The 19,034-nt window shown below is 48.2% G+C and overlaps 3 protein-coding genes across 6 annotated transcripts; 2 read left to right on the top strand and 1 right to left on the bottom strand.

Moving 5' to 3' along the window:
* Positions 1 to 16: 16 nt before the first annotated feature.
* LOC138910830 (uncharacterized) lies at positions 17 to 626 on the top strand. Its single transcript, XM_032439232.2, has 2 exons — positions 17 to 163; positions 223 to 626. The coding sequence occupies exons 1-2, from the start codon at positions 17 to 19 to the stop codon at positions 472 to 474; spliced, it is 399 nt and encodes a 132-aa protein (XP_032295123.1). The 3' UTR covers positions 475 to 626.
* Positions 603 to 2,290, bottom strand: eIF2Balpha (eukaryotic translation initiation factor 2B subunit alpha). 2 transcript variants are annotated; one of them, XM_002058365.4, is made up of 6 exons: positions 2,153 to 2,290; positions 1,920 to 2,050; positions 1,762 to 1,863; positions 1,340 to 1,706; positions 1,015 to 1,285; positions 603 to 798 (listed from the first exon to the last, which is right to left on the bottom strand). In XM_002058365.4, the coding sequence occupies exons 2-6, from the start codon at positions 1,951 to 1,953 to the stop codon at positions 652 to 654; spliced, it is 921 nt and encodes a 306-aa protein (XP_002058401.2). In that variant the 5' UTR covers positions 1,954 to 2,050; positions 2,153 to 2,290; the 3' UTR covers positions 603 to 651. The 2 variants fall into 2 exon arrangements, with proteins under 2 accessions (XP_002058401.2, XP_070063340.1); XM_070207239.1 differs by having other exon boundaries at positions 1,015 to 1,281; positions 1,336 to 1,706.
* On the top strand, positions 2,289 to 15,351 carry Vps13B (vacuolar protein sorting 13B). 3 transcript variants are annotated; one of them, XM_002058366.4, is made up of 15 exons: positions 2,289 to 3,734; positions 3,795 to 5,148; positions 5,667 to 6,463; positions 6,529 to 6,730; positions 6,790 to 7,418; positions 7,481 to 7,941; positions 7,997 to 9,382; positions 9,446 to 9,602; positions 9,661 to 9,885; positions 9,937 to 10,967; positions 11,154 to 11,516; positions 11,579 to 12,331; positions 12,399 to 12,886; positions 12,941 to 14,883; positions 14,949 to 15,351. In XM_002058366.4, the coding sequence occupies exons 1-15, from the start codon at positions 2,460 to 2,462 to the stop codon at positions 15,168 to 15,170; spliced, it is 11,286 nt and encodes a 3,761-aa protein (XP_002058402.3). In that variant the 5' UTR covers positions 2,289 to 2,459; the 3' UTR covers positions 15,171 to 15,351. The 3 variants fall into 3 exon arrangements, with proteins under 3 accessions (XP_002058402.3, XP_032295108.1, XP_032295109.1); XM_032439217.2 differs by having other exon boundaries at positions 14,952 to 15,351; XM_032439218.2 differs by lacking the exons at positions 5,667 to 6,463; positions 6,529 to 6,730; positions 6,790 to 7,418; ... (8 more) ...; positions 12,941 to 14,883; positions 14,949 to 15,351 and having other exon boundaries at positions 2,337 to 3,734; positions 3,795 to 4,085; positions 4,144 to 4,260.
* The last annotated feature ends 3,683 nt before the right edge of the window (positions 15,352 to 19,034 follow it).

Here is a 19,034-nt window from a genome sequence, read left to right on the forward strand (position 1 = left end):
ACTAAACCTAATAATAATGGACTCTACGTTTGGCAATGTGTTCCTGTTCCTCACCGATTTGGCTTGGAAGAGTCGTTTGACAATACCATTGCTGGTCACAACAGCTTTCCTGGTCATGGACATACGCTTGCAGATCGAGATTAACATCCAGACGGGACAAGTGGTACCTGAAAACTCACTACCATTAAATCTAGAACTAATCCCTTTATAATACAACTACAGAATGCCAGCGACCTTGATGAGCCGGACGACGCTTTCGAGGAACAATTGGCGCATGGCGCAGCGTTTGCAATGGAAGAGGAGAGCGACGTCTATACGGATGATCTCGAGGAGTATAATAGCGAGTATACCAACGGAGATGGTAACAGCAGCGACACGTCACGTTACAGCGTGGATATCGACGATGACTTGGGCTCCGAGTACGACGTCGAGAATGATCTCGATGCTTACTATGCGAGCGAAATTCACTTCTAGCTAGACTACTTCGAATATAAATTTTAAGAGTAATATATGTACATGTTAGAAGCTAATATCTGTAGATTTTAGATGTATATGCATATAGCCCCAATATTACGTATTTGTATATTTCGGTGTAATCACAATTTTGAAACCAGTTCAAGCCAAAATGCTTGTCTTTTAGTTTTATTAGCCTTACATATACAATTTAATCAATTCGTCGCTAACCGCCGATGGCGTCAGTATGCCCAAATCGGTGAAGAGCAGCGTGATATATGCAGGCGGTGTGTAGTCAACCAATGGATGCACCTTAGACACATCATTTAAATGCTTGCGCGAATACTGAAAATGCAAATAAAAAATTAATTTTGAATAAGCGCGTCACTGTCACAGCGTTACCAACTGCCGCTAATCAGCTAATCAGACACTATTAGCTTCCGTTTTAGTGCTAATTGGAATAAACGGAGCTGCTAATACGTATTAAACTGCCAATAAGTATCTGATCTCTGGAAACGGTTCATTGAATTGGCAACCCTGCTTGCACTACATCTTGCGTACCTTGTACTCGTTAGACAAATCTCTTTGATTCAAAGGATATAGGCGAGAGAACTTGAAACTTTCAGAGAGCACATAGAAGGGCTTCTTCATTTCGCGCGCACACAAGCCCATTGTGTAGGAGCCAATGCGATTAATAATGCCACCGCTCTCCACGACCGCCTCGGCGCCTACCATAACAAAGTCAACCGATTCCATTACATAGCCGGTGGCAGCGTCTAGTATTAGCGTACAATCAATGTCCGCGGCCTGCAACTCCTGTACCATCTCCTCCCTAAAAAATGGTACAGTTAAGCAAAAGATAACAATTGAGTCTCCGATTACTTGCCCGGGGCTACCTATGCCGCCCTGCGTCACAAATACGTGAAAGGTCTTTTTGTTTTGCGATGCGGCTATCAGCGCCTGGAGGACCACTCGAGAGCGGGAGTGGGTAAGGATTCGACAGCCATCGCTGATAAAACGCTGTGCCTGCTGTGAAATGACCTGACGCGAATTCAGTAATTTGGTAAGAAAGATTTTCCCCCGATTCAACATGATCTGCCGGCACTCCTCCATGTGTTTGTCATCCAAACTGAGTGTTATAAAACGACAGAAGAGCTCGCCAGCCGACACGATGGCTGCTATGGACAGGTCCGTATTACGCATCGCTGCCACAGCCTCGCGCATTGTGGTGTGCAAAATATGTATGGTGCCAACTAAGAGTTTATTACGATTATTATTATTACTAGTTTATAAAAAAAATATGCTTACATTGTTTTTTTTCTAATATCATCAGCAACGTTTTAATGGCCGCTATGCCAGAGGACATGTCCTTGTCATCGTCGAGCAACTGCAGAAAATACTTGACAACGTCTTAGAAAATAGTTTATTAATATTGTACAATTTAATGTCATTTCACGGCCACTTACCAAATTCTTCGTTCGTTTTTGTAACTTGTGGCATCTTAAAAGTAAATTTTAAGCTGTTACTTCTCGCTGTCAACAATTGCGATGTAAACAGCTGTTTTCTTGCGCGGGGTGGTTACACGTAAAGACAGGCTCTGGAGATTAGGGATGGATTAAATAAATTAATTGATTAACAAACCAATTAATAATGTGAAAGCAGGCAATTTACATATTTAGCAGATATCATAACACCTTACATTTATGTATATCTATAATGCAGCAAATGGCATAACAAAGTTTTTATTCCCTGATGACGTGCATGCCAGTGTTGCTTGGCGGCGGGCACATTAATAATTTAACCAACACTGAGTGCCGGGGCAAAATAGTAAACAATTGAATATTGTGGCAAATGTTATTTTGTTTTTATTTTATGTTTCGGCATAATATCGTAACAAAATTAACGAAATGTGCATTAAATTAGAGAAGGAAACGTTCAATTAACTAGGGAACCCACTTGAGCTTTGGTTAATGCGCTTTGCCAACGTGTAGTCGTGGACAGCGACAATGTTTAAGCTAGAGTCCTACATAACACCAATTTTGCTGAACTACGTGGCGAAATATGTAAACATTCGCGACGAAGATGCACAGGTGTCGCTGTGGGAGGGCGAGGTATCGTTTCAGAATTTGGACCTGCGCCTGGACGTGCTCGAGGAGGAACTGAATCTGCCAATTGAGCTCGTCTCCGGCCACATACACGAGCTGTCCATCCAAGTGCCCTGGACAAAGCTAACATCGGAGCCGGTGCGCATCGAGATTAATACCATTGAGTTTGTAGCCAAGCTGCCTAACGAGGAGAGCAAGCAGCGTCGCGCCGCCCTGCTGCAGGAACAGCGTCGCAAACGCACTGCGGCCGAGGCCGAGGAGCAGCAGCAGGCCCCCACCAGCATTCCCGGCGTGGTCAACAAGATCATCAACAACATCAACTTGCAGTGCCACAACATCATTCTGAAATACGTCGACGATGACATTGTGGTCTCCATGAACGTGCAGTATTTGAACTTCAGCGCAGCCGATGAGAAGTGGCAGCCAGCCATGGTGGATGTGAATCCCGTGAATGTGTTCTTGCGCAAGCTGCTGCAGGTATCCGATTTAACGATATGTCTAGATAAGCGCAACACGGCTGGTCGTATTGAGGTGTGCCAGGAGCCGGTTCTATACCGTTGCACACTGGAGCTGCGTGTGCTGCGGAAACACAATGTAAATACCATGAGCACCATGAGCACCACGCGGATTGGCGTCTTTACCAAATCGCTGGACATTAATGTGTCGTCGATGCAGCTGCCGATGGTTATGAGGCTGGTTAAAATGCTACTGGAGCTGAAGCCCGCTGAAATTGAGGAGGAAATCTTTAGCTTGGAGCCACCAGCGGCGTCTCCCAATGTCGGCGGCACCACAAATCTGGTCTCAAGCGACGTGGTCACAACTTCATTATTTTCGCGTGCGTGGAATTTGTTTCCCAGCTTCGAGACACCACCGACCTCGGCAACTGTCGAGGATCCCGTTGGGCATGCCTTCGATGTGGGCGTCTATGCGGAGGAATTGAATTTCCAGCTCAAGAACTCGGAGCTAATCACCGACCAGGCCATGGGCGGCATCAAGCGCATACGCTACACCCCAATTCTGCGCATCAGCCTGGGCGGCATATACTACGAGAGGTCGCAGCTGAAGGAGAGCGATTGGACGAATGTGCGGGCGGGCCTATCCAGTATTTGTATGGAGCCGTTGGGTGTCTATCGCAGCGATGATCCCATGGATCGCAGCCTGGTCAACACAAAGGAGGTAGTAGTCAATTCTCCATTCCAATCTCTTGGCTCTAAATTGTTGTCCACTTGCTTTTAGTTCCACAACGAGCGCGCGTTTATTGACAAGAGTCTGTTCGATGATCAGTACACGTTCGCGGATCGCAGCTGGTCAAGCCACAATCACGACGATTACTTCGCACGCAACACCGACGAATATATGCTCTTTCGCAGTCCGGTGCTCGCCTTCGACATTGTCGAGTGCCGTGCGCCGCGGCCCGCTAGGGGCCAAGCCTCGCCGGAGGCGCAGCTGAGAGATCTGGGCCTGCGCGTCAAGTATCGAGTGCTGTCCGCGGGCATAACATTCCATTTTACGCAGTCATTTCTACAGGTTAAAAATGTAATTAGTGATTTATTGCGTCCTTACGATTACTCAGGATATCATGCAGAGACCGTAAACGACAACGTCAACAGCCCTGTGAGCAGGGAAGAGGAGTACAAGAACCGGTACATGACCTATGCCGATTTTGAGTACCTGATGGGCTTCATGCCCACGTGCAACTATAAGATTGAGTTGCGTGACATGACCGTAAAGTTCTATCCGCGACAGCAGAGTGACGAGAGCTCCTCGGCCGCCAATCAGCATCGCCTGAGCACCACGGTCAACCAATCTCTGCTGCCCTATCTGCAGCTGAGGCTAGCCTTCGCTGAGGGTGTCATTTGTGGGCCGGCCAATCCGCAGCGTCTGGTGCAGCTAATCACCCATCTGGAGGACAAGCCACGCGAGATAATCGAGTCCTGCTACAATGCTTACACGTTTAATGTCAAGAATTTGTCGTTGTCGGCAATCAATACCACGCCAGAGATGGGCACGGCCAAGCTGTTGAATATACCCAGCATGCAGGTGCAGTTCAAGAGCCTCCTATTGCCCAATTATTGGCGCCGAAATGTGGCCGCTCTGGAGACGGCCGAGGTACAATCGGAGCTGATTAACTTGGAGTTCTCCAAGCGTGAACTCGTGCTAACCACACGCATCATACCCCTGATATTGGGCTACAATGGCCCCCAGCTGGGCGCGCTGGCCAAGCTGGTCGCTCAGGCGAACAACTCCTCGGACGTGATCAAGCTGCAGTCGCTCATCACCAAGGTGCGGCTCAACTATCGCAAGTACCATACGCACCTGGCCATGTTGTTCTCGCTGCGAAACCTGAGCACAGATGTTTACCACACGATGATGAACATTCGAAACGTCGTCTTGTCCACAAATAAGGGCATCACCAACAAATGGCTTGAGCTGCAGTTGCAGGTTCCGTTTCAGGACTCGAACCCGGACAGCAAGCTGATACCTGCCAATGCAGTGTGTCTCTGGATCGAAAGTTTTCGCATCACACTGGACATCTATTTGTTACAGTTTCTCAACTCTTTCGCAAATCCGGAGCCGTGCATTGAGAATGGTAAGTATCCTCTTCTCCTAGATATGTACACAAAACGGAATGTCGGAACCGACTCAAGGGGTTTGGGGTAACGGAGAAACTATTAACATTTGCAGTATTTAGCTTTCATGTCCTAGATAAACGCCTTAATATATACGGCCGGACGGACAGGCGGGTGGACATGGCTAGTTGCATTCTTAAGAAGCACAGGGATAATAGTTAATGCCGAGTATGGTTAAGATATCTCGATAAACATACAAGAACCAATTTTCGACAGACCGTTCCTAAGGCAGCTTTATGATACAGGGGTTACTAGGACTTTGCAAATGTATGAGGATTATAGTAAAACTAATAAATGCCGAGTTTGGTCAAGATATCTAAAAAAGAAAACATAATACATGCATAGAAACAGACAGATTCATTCGGAAATTTATATACTTTATGGGTTCGGAGATATCTCCTATGAATCTTACTCTCTACAAGGGCATTAAAATCATATTATAATATTATACTTTTTTCTGCATTTTTTTTTTTTTTAGAAATGGAGCCCGAGTTTGATTCGTTCAGTCTATCCGAAAAGCATCCGTCGAATTCGAACTTTTCGATGGCTTCGGTGCCAAAGTTGTCGCAAATGGAAGTGAATATGCGTCGCCTAAGCCGGACGAATAGCCGCAAGATCTCTGTTCCCGCGGAGACGATACACGCGAGCTCCGAACGCGACGAGAAGCCGGCCACGCACATGGAACCCGTAAAAATGGCGCCAAAAAGCGAAACAAGCGGTGACCAAACCATCGAATTGATCCAGTTTATGAAGCGTCTGAGCACCATAGTTGTGGTCATGGAGATAACAAAGGTGCGGATCGATGTGTGCGAGGTGATGCTGCGCAGGGCCAATAAGGATGCGGATGTGGAGTACACATCGATACGATTGGACCGCCTTAAGATCAAGTCGAGCCACGCCGACGAGGTGCTGCGCGGCAACATACGCACCGTCATCAGTGTGACGAACAATCCGGAGCTCTGCAACTGGGTAATGGAGCTGAAGGATTTCGCCGTCTGCTATCGCCTGGGCGCCACAACCGAGATGATTGTGGCTCCGGTGCGGACAACAATCACGCTCGCCCTGTCCCACAAGAAAGCCGAGAAGGTGCCGGAAACGGCGGACTCCAAGTCCAACAAACGTACCGACTCGTTTATCGAGGAAGCCGGAATTGAGGGCCAGTCGGGCTCCAAGAAAGTTGAGTGGCAGGAGGAGCCGCAGTACAAGGAGCTGCCGAGCACCTACTCGATCAATGTGCACGTGGACATGTCAGCTATCAATATCTTTGGCCGTCATGTAGGTGTCCTGATTGGTCTTGGATCTTCTAACTGTAACCAGCTCTCCTTTTATCTCCCTTACAGCTTAAACTCCTGCATGATCATTACGAAATCCTCAACGCGGTCTACACTTCGCTTCTCTCCTTGAGCGCCGGCTCGTGCCAAACGCATCGGTCGGAGCGCCGGCCCAGTCTGGAGATTTACACGGGCAGCGCACAGAACTATGCCATGCTGAAGGAGTTCCTCGAACTGGATCCCAACTTTAAGCCCCCCGCTAACACCCCAGGTTATATAAGTACTTATAGATTATCCATTGACTATTTAGTTACATTTTGTGTTATTTAGATCCCAAAGTGAAGGCCTCCTTGATATTTTTTTGTCAGTGGACTATTCCGCGCATTTCGCTGGAGTTGGAGGGCTTTTGTGATCACAAGGCTCGCAAGCTCTTGTTGAGCTTTGAGGATCTTTTGCTAAACGTGGACAGGCACGAGGACTTCACCAAGGTCACCACCAAAGTGGAGAACTTCAGCCTGAATTACTACGAGGCGATCGTGCTAGACGAGTGGCGACTCATGGACGACTTTCACATCAAAATGCTGGGCGACAATACGAATTTGCCCCTGATCAATATCGTCCTCACAACTGTCAGCCTGCAGGATCTGCACTCGAAGATTGGTGCTCGCAATCTGGTCAATGAACGTCGCACAATCTCCGAGCTGATCATCGAAGTGCAGCCCATCGAAATAATCTTGCATGTGGATCGCATTAGCGAGTTCTTGGTATCCCAATGCGAGTTCTTCGAAATGATGCGCAGCGGGCCAACCAAAGAGGTCGCCAAGACCCAACCGGAATCTGTTAAGGATAGCATTACGACTGTACAGGATCTGCCCATGGTACATCTGAACAGCAAGGGCATCTTTATCTACCTACCCGTCGAGTCGGAAAAGAAATGCTGCAGCGTCCTCTTGCTGCGGGTGAGATGAGAATTTATTCCATAAGAAATCATTCCTTAATCCTTTATGTACCTCTCTCACAGATCGAGAGCATCAAGCTGACGCCGAGTGTGGAGAATCCTCTGGTGCGTCAGCCCATTCGCCCGGATGTATACAACAAGGCAGCGGAGCTGAATATGCTGAGCACGCCGGGCGCCCTGGTCGAGGATCGTCAGTACGAGCTGAGCGTGCGCAGGATTTCGCTCTCCTCGGGCAACTGGCTGCAGACGCAGAAATATCGCTCGGAGGCGACGTTGGTGAACAAGCACAGCAATCCGGCTGTGGAGTGGAACAATCAGACCCGTTCCACAGAGCTGGAGCACATGGATATATTCAAGGACTTTGATTTTATCACCATTTTCGCGCCAGCCATCAGCTATGATCGGTTTTTGGTATGCGGCGAAAGCGTCGAGTTTAATTGCGTGACGGATTTTGTTGCCACGCTGAATACGCATCAAATTCACCTAATCTCCTGCATCATAAATCGCGTGCAGCGGCTGCGCGGGTGGGTTCCTGACTTTTCCTCCAAGAAAATCAAATAACTTGTTTAAATTCCTCAGCATTCTAGGCCAGAGCTGTTTAGAAACATGCCCCAAATCCAGACTCCCTTCGATTGTCGGCAGCCAGAAGGTTTCCCTAGCGGATGTGCAACTCGTTCAGTCGATCTGGTCGCAAACGCATAAAAGTAAACTGAATAAGGATTGGGCGACGGCGAAGGTGCCTGCCTTCGGCAGCTTTGTGGATGCCCACAGCAGCGACACGCTGCTCGTTTCTTGCCAGAGCGACTCGGGCATTAATATACCCAAAAATACAATTGGTGTCCAGGTGCCGCGAAATTTTACATTAGACTCGCAGAAGATGCTGGGCGTCACAAAACAAAAGCTGAGCTATCCGCGCAGCGTCTCCTTTGTCGCAGGCATCTTTGCGCTCAGGGTCTACGATGTGCTCGAGAAAGAGGATAAGCTGATGTTTCGACCGCTGCTGCTGGTGACCGTATCGCAGCCGAGTTTCATGTCCACGCAAACGCCGCGTGCTGTCATTACCCAGGCTTCCGTTTTCGACTTCAATATACATTTGGCCAGGTCGGACACGGAGCGCGATTTCGTCAGCTATGATGAAGCTCTGAGCGGGCAGTTCAGCGAGCCCGTCTTCGACACGCAGCCCGGTATGCTCGGCAGCTCCGGAATTCCACCGCCTCTTTTTACCCTGAAGACGCAAGTCGATAGAAGCCAACACGTGGACGTGGACATCGAGCTGCGCAAGCCCATGCAGCTGAGCCTGTGCGAGAGCAGCATCAAGCTCCTCTCCAGCGATCTTATACGCATCTACTCCTTGTTGAGCCTTACTCCTTACTTTGCACAACGCAGCGAGAGACCTGTTGTGCATACCACTCGCATGCGCCAGCTGAAGCTGCAGTGCTTCAATGCGGATCGCCTGCATCTCGTTTGTGACCGGGTCACCGTCAAGTTCTACGACGAGGCGCGGAGCTACAGCTGCAGCGCCGTCTGCCTGGACTTTAATGCCAATGTCAAGTTCACGGACCGGCCGCAAAAGGCTTCCATTAAGTCGACGTTGGGCGCCTTCTATGTGCAGACAGGCGACCAGATACTATTGCATCCGCTGCTGATACGCCTCTCCGCGGATCTGCTCAGTGAATCCTGGTGCGATCAGCTGCTGACCAGCATCACGCTCAAGCTCAACGTGCTGCACGTCGATGCGAGCATCCAGAACATTTTGCATCTGAGTCAGGCGCGCGACGGACTGGACAACATTAAAGAACACGCTGACCAGGAATGGCAGCACTTTCTGCAAGAACGTCCATCGCTTGGCCAGCCGCCGGCAAATCCGCCAAAGGAACTCTTGAAATACACGCCCTCCCAGGCAGAGATTGTGCGCTCCAAGACGGCGCAGAAACCCAAGATTGAGTTCTACCAGGACGACTTGCGGTCCGTTTGTGAAAGATTATTATTTTCTCAAATCGAATTTAAATATTTTTATTTATATTGCAGAGCGGGCGCCTTTCAGTTTGTCTATCTTAACACGGACACCATGTTGCCAATGCCCTACCAGGTGCAGATAATCAAAAAGAACTATGGCATCATTTGCTGGCGCTACCCGCAGCCGCGCCAGATGAGCCGCATACACATCTATCCCGTGCCAATGCCCGTATGTTGTCCAAATGTTGCCCTGATCTCTGCTAAAGCTTAAATTTTTATCCGTACAGGTGGATAATCCCATCCACATCCAATGCCGCATGGAGTACTTCAGCGAGACGCACGAAACATTCTTGCACTATTGTGATTTCGAGCTCTCGGAAATTGCCAGCAAGCAATTGACGCCGCCGGATCGCAACATTAGCGCGACAATTTGGCGCGTGGTGATCATGCAATCGCTCATCTCCGTGAACGGCTCCTGCTTCGATCCGGAGGAGGATGAGGATCTGCAAACGGTGAGCGTGTGCACATGCTTATAAGCCGTCACCTTATCAATCCCCTTTCAGATCGAGAGCAGCCGCTTGGAGTTCGACTTTAGGAAATGTGACAACAACGATTTTATCCTGCATCCGAAAGTTCTGGTGGGCTGCATGCGCATCGATACTACCTTCCAGGCGGAAATGGTGCCCAAACTGCAGCTGCTCGTGTGCTGTCAGAATATTAAATTGAACTTCTTGAACCAGCCGGACGCGTCAAATGTGCTGCCGCCGCCGCTCCAGAAATATTACTTGCGACGCATCACGAAAATAACGCAGACATTTCTTACCGTGCACGTGGATGATTTGCGGCTGCACGCGTCCGTCTATACGCCAAGTAATTACAGCGTTGAGACGGACTTTCGCAGTCGCATCAAGTGCCTGGACTATGGCTGCCTCAATATGCTGGACATCATGGAGCCTATGGCCTTTCATAGCTATTTGCGGTTTAACAGCGCGAAAAGTTTGCTACAGGCCAACTTTTTGCTGGACAAGCTGCGCTTCAATTGTGGGCCCTGCGTGATACACACGCTGCTTTGCTCCAAACAGCACTGGCAGGAGCTGCTGCAGCAGCGCGACGTCGTACACACCTTAATGCCCAGGTGCGTGATCGTCAATCGCATGCAGACGGCTTTTGTCTTCGGCCAGACGGGCACAAGTGAACGGATCCCAGTGGCAACTCAGGAGCTGCGTCCCTACTATTTCTGCAGCGATAGTCACGGTCAGGAGCTAACGTTCCACATCGAAGATACGGACACACATCTGCTGCAGGTCAGCGAATCGGTGCCCATTGCTTTAAAGTTCGAGGACGAGCACCAAGTGCGGCATGTGCGCATCGGTCAGCGCTGCCTGACCATCAAGCTGAGCAAATTGTCCGCTACGCAGGTGTATATCCTGGTCAAGGGCCAGATTGAGTTGGTGAGCATGGTGCCCTTTGAGCTGCTCACCGAGTTTCGAACCGAGGGCAATCCGCAGGAAGAACAACAGACACATTTGCTGCCTGCCAAGGGCCGCGTTTCCTTCTACCAGGATGTGGCGCGAAATGCCGATATCAGCATGAGGTTCGTGAACCTGAAATATGTAGCAGACCCCTGGAACTGTTTCCAAGAGTTAAACACTCCTATGGTCAAGTAGCTCTTGCTTCCAAAAGGAGCAGGACTTACCTCTTTATCGAACCTTCCCTTTTATTTTTTTTACTATAACTATTGTTACACATACTTTGTAATTGCCCACCATTTATTTTTCAGGCTCAAGCTAAGCTCGAATCAGGGCAAAGGACGCACTGGAGATATCCCGCTTAAGTCGAACAACAGCCTGCCCTGGCTGGTGAAGGTGCCGACCCAGTTGCCGCAGCAGTTTATCAGCTTTTGGGTGCGCATTGTACGCGAGGACGTTCCGCTGGGATTTATCGATGATGATGATTTGCCGCCGCAAAGGATACTTGTCAGCATTTGGCCCATATTCGAAATCTGCAACTTGCTCAGCTGCGAGTTGCCGGCAACGGAAAGCAGCACTGAGGAGCAGTTCATCATTGCCGCGGAGGGAGGACGCCAATCTTTGAGTACGGCCACAACGCACTCCACGGAGCATTGCGTTAAGTTCGAATTCCCGTACGTTAACCATGTAAATAATTTATATTCCTTTTCCTAATCTACCTTCTGTTGATCATCAGCTGCGCCCTCGGCCCCGCCTCGCAAGGAGAATACACTTTTATGCTCAAGAACATCGACTGGCACAAATTCTTCCACTACGAGCCTGCGGATTGGCCCATTGAGCGCACGCTGGACCAGCTGGACAGGACTCTTAAGCCCAAATGGCCGCTGAACGATGCCGAGGAGCTGCGCGTGCATCGCCCTTTCAAGCTGCTCGGCCAGCTGGATGTCCAGTACCGTGCGCAGGCGACACGCGAGTTCTCCTGCACCCTCGGCCTGGAAATTGCCGCCTGGGGCATGTTCATCAACGACACGGTTCTGGATGTTAGCATCTGTTTGCCGGCGGCAGGCGCTCGCCATCTTATCCGCGCCAACTGCCTGGAAATGCTGCCCGCGCTAGGCGGTCACTTTACCATCGCAGCGCCCGTCGCCTCCAGTTGGGTATCCTCGCTGCCCATCTGCCTGGAGAATCAGACGCAGGCGGCGGGTGGCTTGGGGCGTCATGTGCTTCTGCGCGCCAATTCGTTTGTGGACATAGTCCTGGTGCGCTGTGCGGATGTGTTGCGTTTGCTGCTCGAGTTCAAGCTGGAGGATGGACATCGCGTTTTTAAGCTGCGCTCCAAGTTTGTGATCGCCAACTTCTCGGACGTCACGCTGTCCGCCCTGCCACTCACCATGGATCATAAGGAGACCGCGTTGCGCTCCGAGGTTAATGCACTGGATTTTCTAAAGACCATTCGTAAGCTTGAGTCCTTGCAGGCCAAGAGGCATAAGTGAGTGTATTAAGGCGCTTTCATCTTATTTGGCGTTAATGGATCTCCCTTTTTCGCCCTTCCTTAGCAACATTGGCGTCTCCGTGGAGCTGTTCCACGATCTGAACGCGCACAAGTCCAAGCACACGAGCGACACGGCTTTCGTCTACTTCATGTGCTTCGCCGTGGCCGGCGAGCAAGACATTTCCATACCCGTGCCGCTGACACTGCCCTTTACGCGCCGCTGCTTCAATCTACAGGACGGTAGCGATTCCATACCCCTAATGATCAGCCTCATCGAGAAGGACAATGTGTACTATCTGAACGTGTTTCGGGACACATCGCCGGCCTTGATCATAAACAACAATACGAATGTGAAGCTTGTGGTAGCCCAAACGAGCGCCTCGGGCAACAGCAATGTGACCTGTACCTCGCCCGAGCTGGCGGGCAAGCACTTCGAGTGGAATCAATTGATTTCGCCGTTTAGCAAATGCTATTATACACCGCCCCAGATGTACGCCAACTTTCCCGACGTCGAGTTCACTATGTGCAACCTGTCCCTGGCCCTTTACAGCGGTGAGTCTTGGATTATCAAAAAAATTCCGACTCAGCAACTATTTCTCCTTGTAGATTTGGTTGCTTGTGGCAAGCACAAGATTAGCTGGTCGAAGCCAATTCGCACAGACAAGTCGTGGCAGAAGTTCATACATGTGCCCAACCATGGCGTCATCAAGGTCGTGATCTGTGATAAGCATCGAGCGATACGCTTCAACATCTACTACATAGCCCAGCAGCTGGAGTTCTCCGTCAAGGATCTGCGATCGCGCCTCAAACAGCCGGAAACCACGGCACAGCCGCAATTGCCAGATCTCGCCGAGGAGCAGCCGGCCCGGTCGGAGGTGGAACCCTCTGGCTGCGAGCCAGAGCATCGGACTGTTGACTGCATCCACTTTAGGCAGGAGTGCGAGGCGCATCTGACGATCGCCGTGCGCTTCTTCGTCAAGAGCTTCGTCTTCAGCCTGCACACAAACGATCGGGATCGCGATTATCTGAAGACCGAGGTGTGCAACATATATGCGGACGATGTCATGTTGGCCTACGACGACGACGATGATGGACAGCGTGTGCTGCAGCTGCAGCTGCCCAATCTTCAGGTGGACAATCAGCTGTACTCCAATGGCAAATACGATTTCCCGGTGCTTCTGTGCACCCAGAAGCTGTACAAGCGAGACTGCTGCATGCCCAAGGTGTACGATCTGGAAGAGCTGTATCGCAGGCAGGCGCTGGGCACGATTTCGATGATGACCTTTGTGCTGTACGAGGATGAGCTGCAGTTGCAGGCGATGCGCTGCCAGCTGCAGCCCCTGCGCGTCTACATCGAGGATGCGTATCTCAACCAGCTGCTGGACACGCTGGTCGAGTGTGCACCCTCCAACTGTGTCTATACGCCGCGCCTGGACACCAAGCGCGTCGTCCTAGACGCCGGCCAGATATGGCTGCCGGAGCAGGTGGTCGCCCAGGCGCGCTACATCGCCGAGCCGCTGCGTCTGAACAGCTTTATTGTAGAGCCGCTCAGTCTGCTGCTCTCGGTGCACACATCCTCGCGCCTGTATATCGCACTGGATCATTCGCCCCTCTCCTTTTCCCGTTACGAGCGCGAACAGATTCTTACCGTACCGCTGCGATTCGGCCAATCCCTGGGTTTGCACTATCTGAGCGGAGCCATTTTTGGCGCCGGCTGGGTCGTCGGTTCGCTGGAGATACTGGGCAGTCCGAGTGGACTCGCCCGCTCATTTACCACAGGTATGCGCGACTTCATTTCGATGCCCGTCCAGGGCCTGTTTCGCGGCCCGTGGGGCTTCCTTGTGGGCATCACCCAAGGCTCCGCCTCGCTGCTGCGCAATGTCACCGCGGGCACGGTCAACTCGGTTACCAAACTAGCCGGCTCGGTGGCCCGTAACATTGACCGACTCACGCTGGACTCGGAGCACATTGAGCTGACGGAGGCACGACGACGCGCTCGACCCCAGGGTTTCGCGGATGGCCTGACCCTAGGCCTGACCGGGCTGGGTATCAGCCTGCTGGGCGCGGTCGGCGGCTTGGCGCATCATACGCTGGAAGCGCGCAGCTCCGTGGGCGTCCTGACGGGCCTAACCAAGGGCATTGTTGGCGCCATAACCAAACCCATAAGTGGCGCGGCCGAAATGCTGGCCCTGACGGGGCAGGGCGTGCTGCATACGGTCGGATTTAATGCCATGCCACAGCAGGTAGAGCCGAGCGTGACGCGGAATGTGGCCCTGCATAGCAGCTCATATCGCATCTGGCGTTTCCTGCCGGAGCAGCTGAGCACCGATCAAATCCTGTGCTTCCAGGAGATTACCCTGCTACACGCTGGCCAACTGCAGCCGGCTCTGCTGTTCCTGACATCCTCCGTGCTGGTCATTATGGAGCTCAAGTGCGACGATCTGAAGTTCATTTCACCCGTGCTCAAGGTGGAGCTGCTGGCGGATCGCGACGATCCATCTAAACTGTATCTGAGCCTGAAGCCCGAACAAGCCGACGACATGCAGGGCGTAAGCATTCCGAAGGGGCAAATCTTTTGTCTTATGTACATTAATCCTTTTCCTTCTCCTTGCAGCAGATGAAGTACACCAACGAGCGCATCATTAGCTTCCTGAACGCATCCCGTGCCCACGGGCCGACCAGCGATTCGTTAAGCGATCTGCTGCAGCTGCATGAACACGACCAGGACCAAAACGACCACGACGCTCGCCGCCAGACGCAGTGCATCTTCTACATTAGACCCAACCTGGGCGAGCATTTAATACACTACCTGAAGGTTATCAGCCAAACCCGATAAAGCTAAAGTGGGCGACCCTGTACAGAATGTATTGTTAACTAGATGCATATTTGTACATAATATTTATTCTAATATAGTCTACGTGCATCCGTGTTTCGTGCATCATATTCCCACAAGTGATTCTGACTCCGACTCTGTACACTTAAAACCAAAAAAAAAAAAAAAAAAACAAATAAGACAATTAAGCAACCTATTTTTGTTACCTTTTTGACTGGTTGCACTTTTTGCAATAAAAAACATAATTTCTTAATATTATTATATTTGTAAACAAAAACTCGTTCTTATATCGGTTCGTGAGCCTAGTTTTGGATCGAACCTTATTAGTAATTGCTCGTAGTACTTTAGCTCGGTTTCGTAATGATATATGAATATATTTACCAGCTCAATTAACTTGTTGATGGCTCGACCTTAAGCCTTCGTTTGGTCCGATTTTCAAGTTCACATTAAAGAATTCTTTACGTTTACTATGTAATTATAAAAATAATTGCAAGCTTCAAAAGCGTTATGTCTTAAAAAATTACAATGAAATTGTCTTAAATGTGCGGAATACTGATGTCAGATTTAACTTGTGCTTGTTTATGCTTGCATGTCGAATCGCGAGTTATTGAAAAGTTTAGAGCAGGATGTCCTCTTGGAATTTCCGCTCACGTGCGCCAAGGACAACGTTTTCCTGCCGTGGTACATTAAGCGTGCCGCAAAACTCAATTTAATCAAACTGATTTTAGCTAAGACCAGCGGTAAGCGAGCAACGAAACTATGTGGCCGACCAGCGCACAAATACCAACAAAATGTCCAGGACACGGGCGAACCCTGGATGCAAGTGCACTGCGAGGAGGCTGTCAAGACCTTCACTCGCCGCATCGTAAGTAGAGCCCAGAACAACAACCAAGCAAGAGGACTCTCACCTCGCCGTAAGTAGTCGACTAGGGGATGCCAAAGACAATATCAAAATGGGATCGAAAATGAAATCGTTATCATTTGCCCTCTCACAACTGAAATCGTAAAGTATATAAATTGAATTTACTCTCAGCTTCGGCTCTCTCAAAAACAATATAGACACTAAGGTAAATAACGCCATAACACAAAATTCTACTATGCAGCATGCATTTTTGAAAATTGAGAACGAAAATTGGCCATATCTGTAATTTTAAGTATAATTTTTTCCCTCTATACCTAAACCCTTAAAAATGTACGAATCTGGACGCTTTCATACAGATGGTCAGCAGTCGTCGTGGCTTACCATGGAAATTCATTGTGTACAGGGTATAAAACAATAACAAAAGCAGCAAAACCATAAAATTTACTTGGCGCCAACCGCGGCAGCAAATTGCTTCGCATTTTTTCGCTTAAAATATAATTTGCTTGGTGGTTGGGTGCATGGCTTCGCTACACGCGGCTGCATAGCCAAAGGATTCAATTATATTATGGCCACCACCTGCCCAAAACCACAGCATCATACTCTCATATGGTGGACTCTGTGTGTGTGTGTGTGTGTGGGACTGTGCGTGTGTGTGCTTGTGGGCATCTGCTGCATGCATGCGGGCACATTATTCATACTAAAAAGTCTGCAATAAGCTGACCTATTTAATGTACTATAAATAAACATTGCCTACAATAGAATCCGTATAAGGATATTAGATATAAGGCCATCAATTGTTCTTTAAGATATGTGCACTTTACGACTTGTTTTGGCTTTCGCAGCAAAGTTTTGCCTTTGTTTTCCGGTTCCGCCTCAGCAAATGTGTCTATGTGTGTGTTCGTTTGCGTGCGTGTGTATTGTGCACTTGCGTTGCTCTTAAAAGTAGGCAACGAATTGTGTCAGGCACAGACGTTTTCCTTTGCCTTTGACTGCGCTGGGTGCATGCGGTGAGTGGGCGTAGCTGCTCTTACCTTCGGATGCAGAACTACACCCAGACAGATCCCTCAACCGTGGGAGCTTTATGAGGTAATGTATCTATTGAGGCATTTTAAGATCTGCGTTTCAATCTATATCTTTTCCCAAAATGTTTTTATTCATTACATTCCATTACTTTGATTATTAATGATTACCATTTATATTTAATGCATATACCTTAAATTTATACATTCTTTTAAAGAGTTCTTAATCCCCTCTCCATATTCGCTCTGCCATAGTTATCGATCGCTGATTATCGATAATTCCTTATTATTAGTAATAAACTTGTGTCCTATTCATCCATCTTATATTACTCATCATTTGTCTTTTGACAATCTATCTTATACTATTCCCCATCTGTCTTTTGACAATCTATCTTATACTACTCTCCATCTGCTTTTTGACAATTTATCTTATACTAGTCTCCATTTGTCTTTTGACAATCTATCTTATACAACTATTCATCTGTCTTTTGACAATATATCTTATAATATTCTCCATTTGTCTTTTAACAATCTACCTTATACTACTCTCCATCTGTCTTTTGAAACCTATCTTATACTATTCCCCATTTGTCTTTTGACTCTCCATCTGCTTTTTGGCAATATATCTTATACTAGTCTCCATCTGTCTCTTGACAATCTATCTTATACTACTCTCTGTTTGTTGACAAACTTTGCAAACTTTAAGGATTTTCAACTGACTAAACAACTTTATGAACTATCAAAACCAACTAACTCTTGTCCTGCAAGTGCAGTATTTATTGAATTTCGAAATGTTAGATTTATGGGTCAACTAATGCATTTGTAACTGCAAATGAAAATCACTTCGAGCAGAAATTATAAACGTTATTATGCATTTAGTGTGCTTCCAGGCGAACGAGTTGCATAAACATAATTACCTCCGTGCTGTCAATCAATTATTTATGGCAGCTGGTTAACTGCTATGAAAAGCAGGATATACTCTACATGAGCTGCAGAATCAAAGGGTATTAGAACCCATGAACATGATGATTTATCATTTTTTTTTTGACATAAGTGCAAGAGTTTTGTTCATATATTTTTTTTTAACTTTATACAATAACGCGGAGGAATCGCTATATGCGGCACACCTTTCCAAACAATTTTCCATACAAGAACATAATTTTCGACCGATCGTTCCTATGGCATATATGATGTGATATGGTCCGATCCAGTCGGTTTCGACATATGTACGCGCAACAGAAAGAGAAAGAGAGAAACAAACAGACGGACAGAAATATATATGCTTAATGGGGTCGAAGATGTATCATATGCGTTAACAACAAAATTATCATACCCTCTGCAAGGGTATAAATATACATACATATATATTTCTGCGTGCGTCTATGTATTAGGGAAAGTAAATAAGGTACATGATGGCATGGAGTGGAAATTCATGAGGGGGGCATCGCAGCATTTGGGTACATTGTGCACATCTATGCAAATATTAGTGGCACAGGCCTCAAGCGATTTAAAAGGCGCCCAATGCGAGATTTTCCGGCACAGATGCTAAATTACTTTGACATATACACACACACACACCCCTCCACACACACGCGCACATAAAGCAAATAAAGGCAAATGCAATTTTCTCCAGAATTGTAACTTATGAAAAATTGATACGGCAACAACAAAAAATACGGCTCGAAGGTACGTAAATAAATGTATGTATGTGTACATGTATGAATGTATGCATGTATGTATCTATGTATGTACGCATGTACGTACGCATGTGTGTATGCATGTATGTATGCATGTACGTGTACATGAATGTATGTGTGTATGTATGCATGTGTGCATGTATCTATGCAAGTATGTATTCTTGTATGTATGTATGTATGAATCTATACATGCATGTTTGTATGCATGTATGCATGTATGTAAGCGTGTATGTATGCATGTATACGTGTATGTATGCATGTATATACGTATGTATGCATGCACGGATGT

This window comes from Drosophila virilis, chromosome 2, assembly GCF_030788295.1.
Source record: "Drosophila virilis strain 15010-1051.87 chromosome 2, Dvir_AGI_RSII-ME, whole genome shotgun sequence".
Taxonomy (NCBI): Eukaryota; Metazoa; Arthropoda; class Insecta; order Diptera; family Drosophilidae; genus Drosophila; species Drosophila virilis.

Bases quoted from the DNA above. Each gene is read 5' to 3' on its own strand.
- eIF2Balpha (XM_002058365.4), bottom strand. From the start codon at position 1,953: ATGCCACAAGTTACAAAAACGAACGAAGAATTTG. The intron at 1,286-1,339 runs GCAAGTAATCGG...ACCATTTTTTAG, and splicing joins GGCGGCATAGGTAGCCCCGG to GGAGGAGATGGTACAGGAGT. The intron at 799-1,014 runs GTACGCAAGATG...TTGCATTTTCAG, and splicing joins ATTTGTCTAACGAGTACAAG to TATTCGCGCAAGCATTTAAA.
- LOC138910830 (XM_032439232.2), top strand. From the start codon at position 17: ATGGACTCTACGTTTGGCAATGTGTTCCTGTTCCTCACCGATTTGGCT. The intron at 164-222 runs GTACCTGAAAAC...ATACAACTACAG, and splicing joins ACATCCAGACGGGACAAGTG to AATGCCAGCGACCTTGATGA.
- Vps13B (XM_002058366.4), top strand. From the start codon at position 2,460: ATGTTTAAGCTAGAGTCCTACATAACACCAATTTTGCTGAACTACGTG. The intron at 3,735-3,794 runs GTAGTAGTCAAT...ACTTGCTTTTAG, and splicing joins GCCTGGTCAACACAAAGGAG to TTCCACAACGAGCGCGCGTT. The intron at 7,942-7,996 runs GTGGGTTCCTGA...TAAATTCCTCAG, and splicing joins CGCGTGCAGCGGCTGCGCGG to CATTCTAGGCCAGAGCTGTT.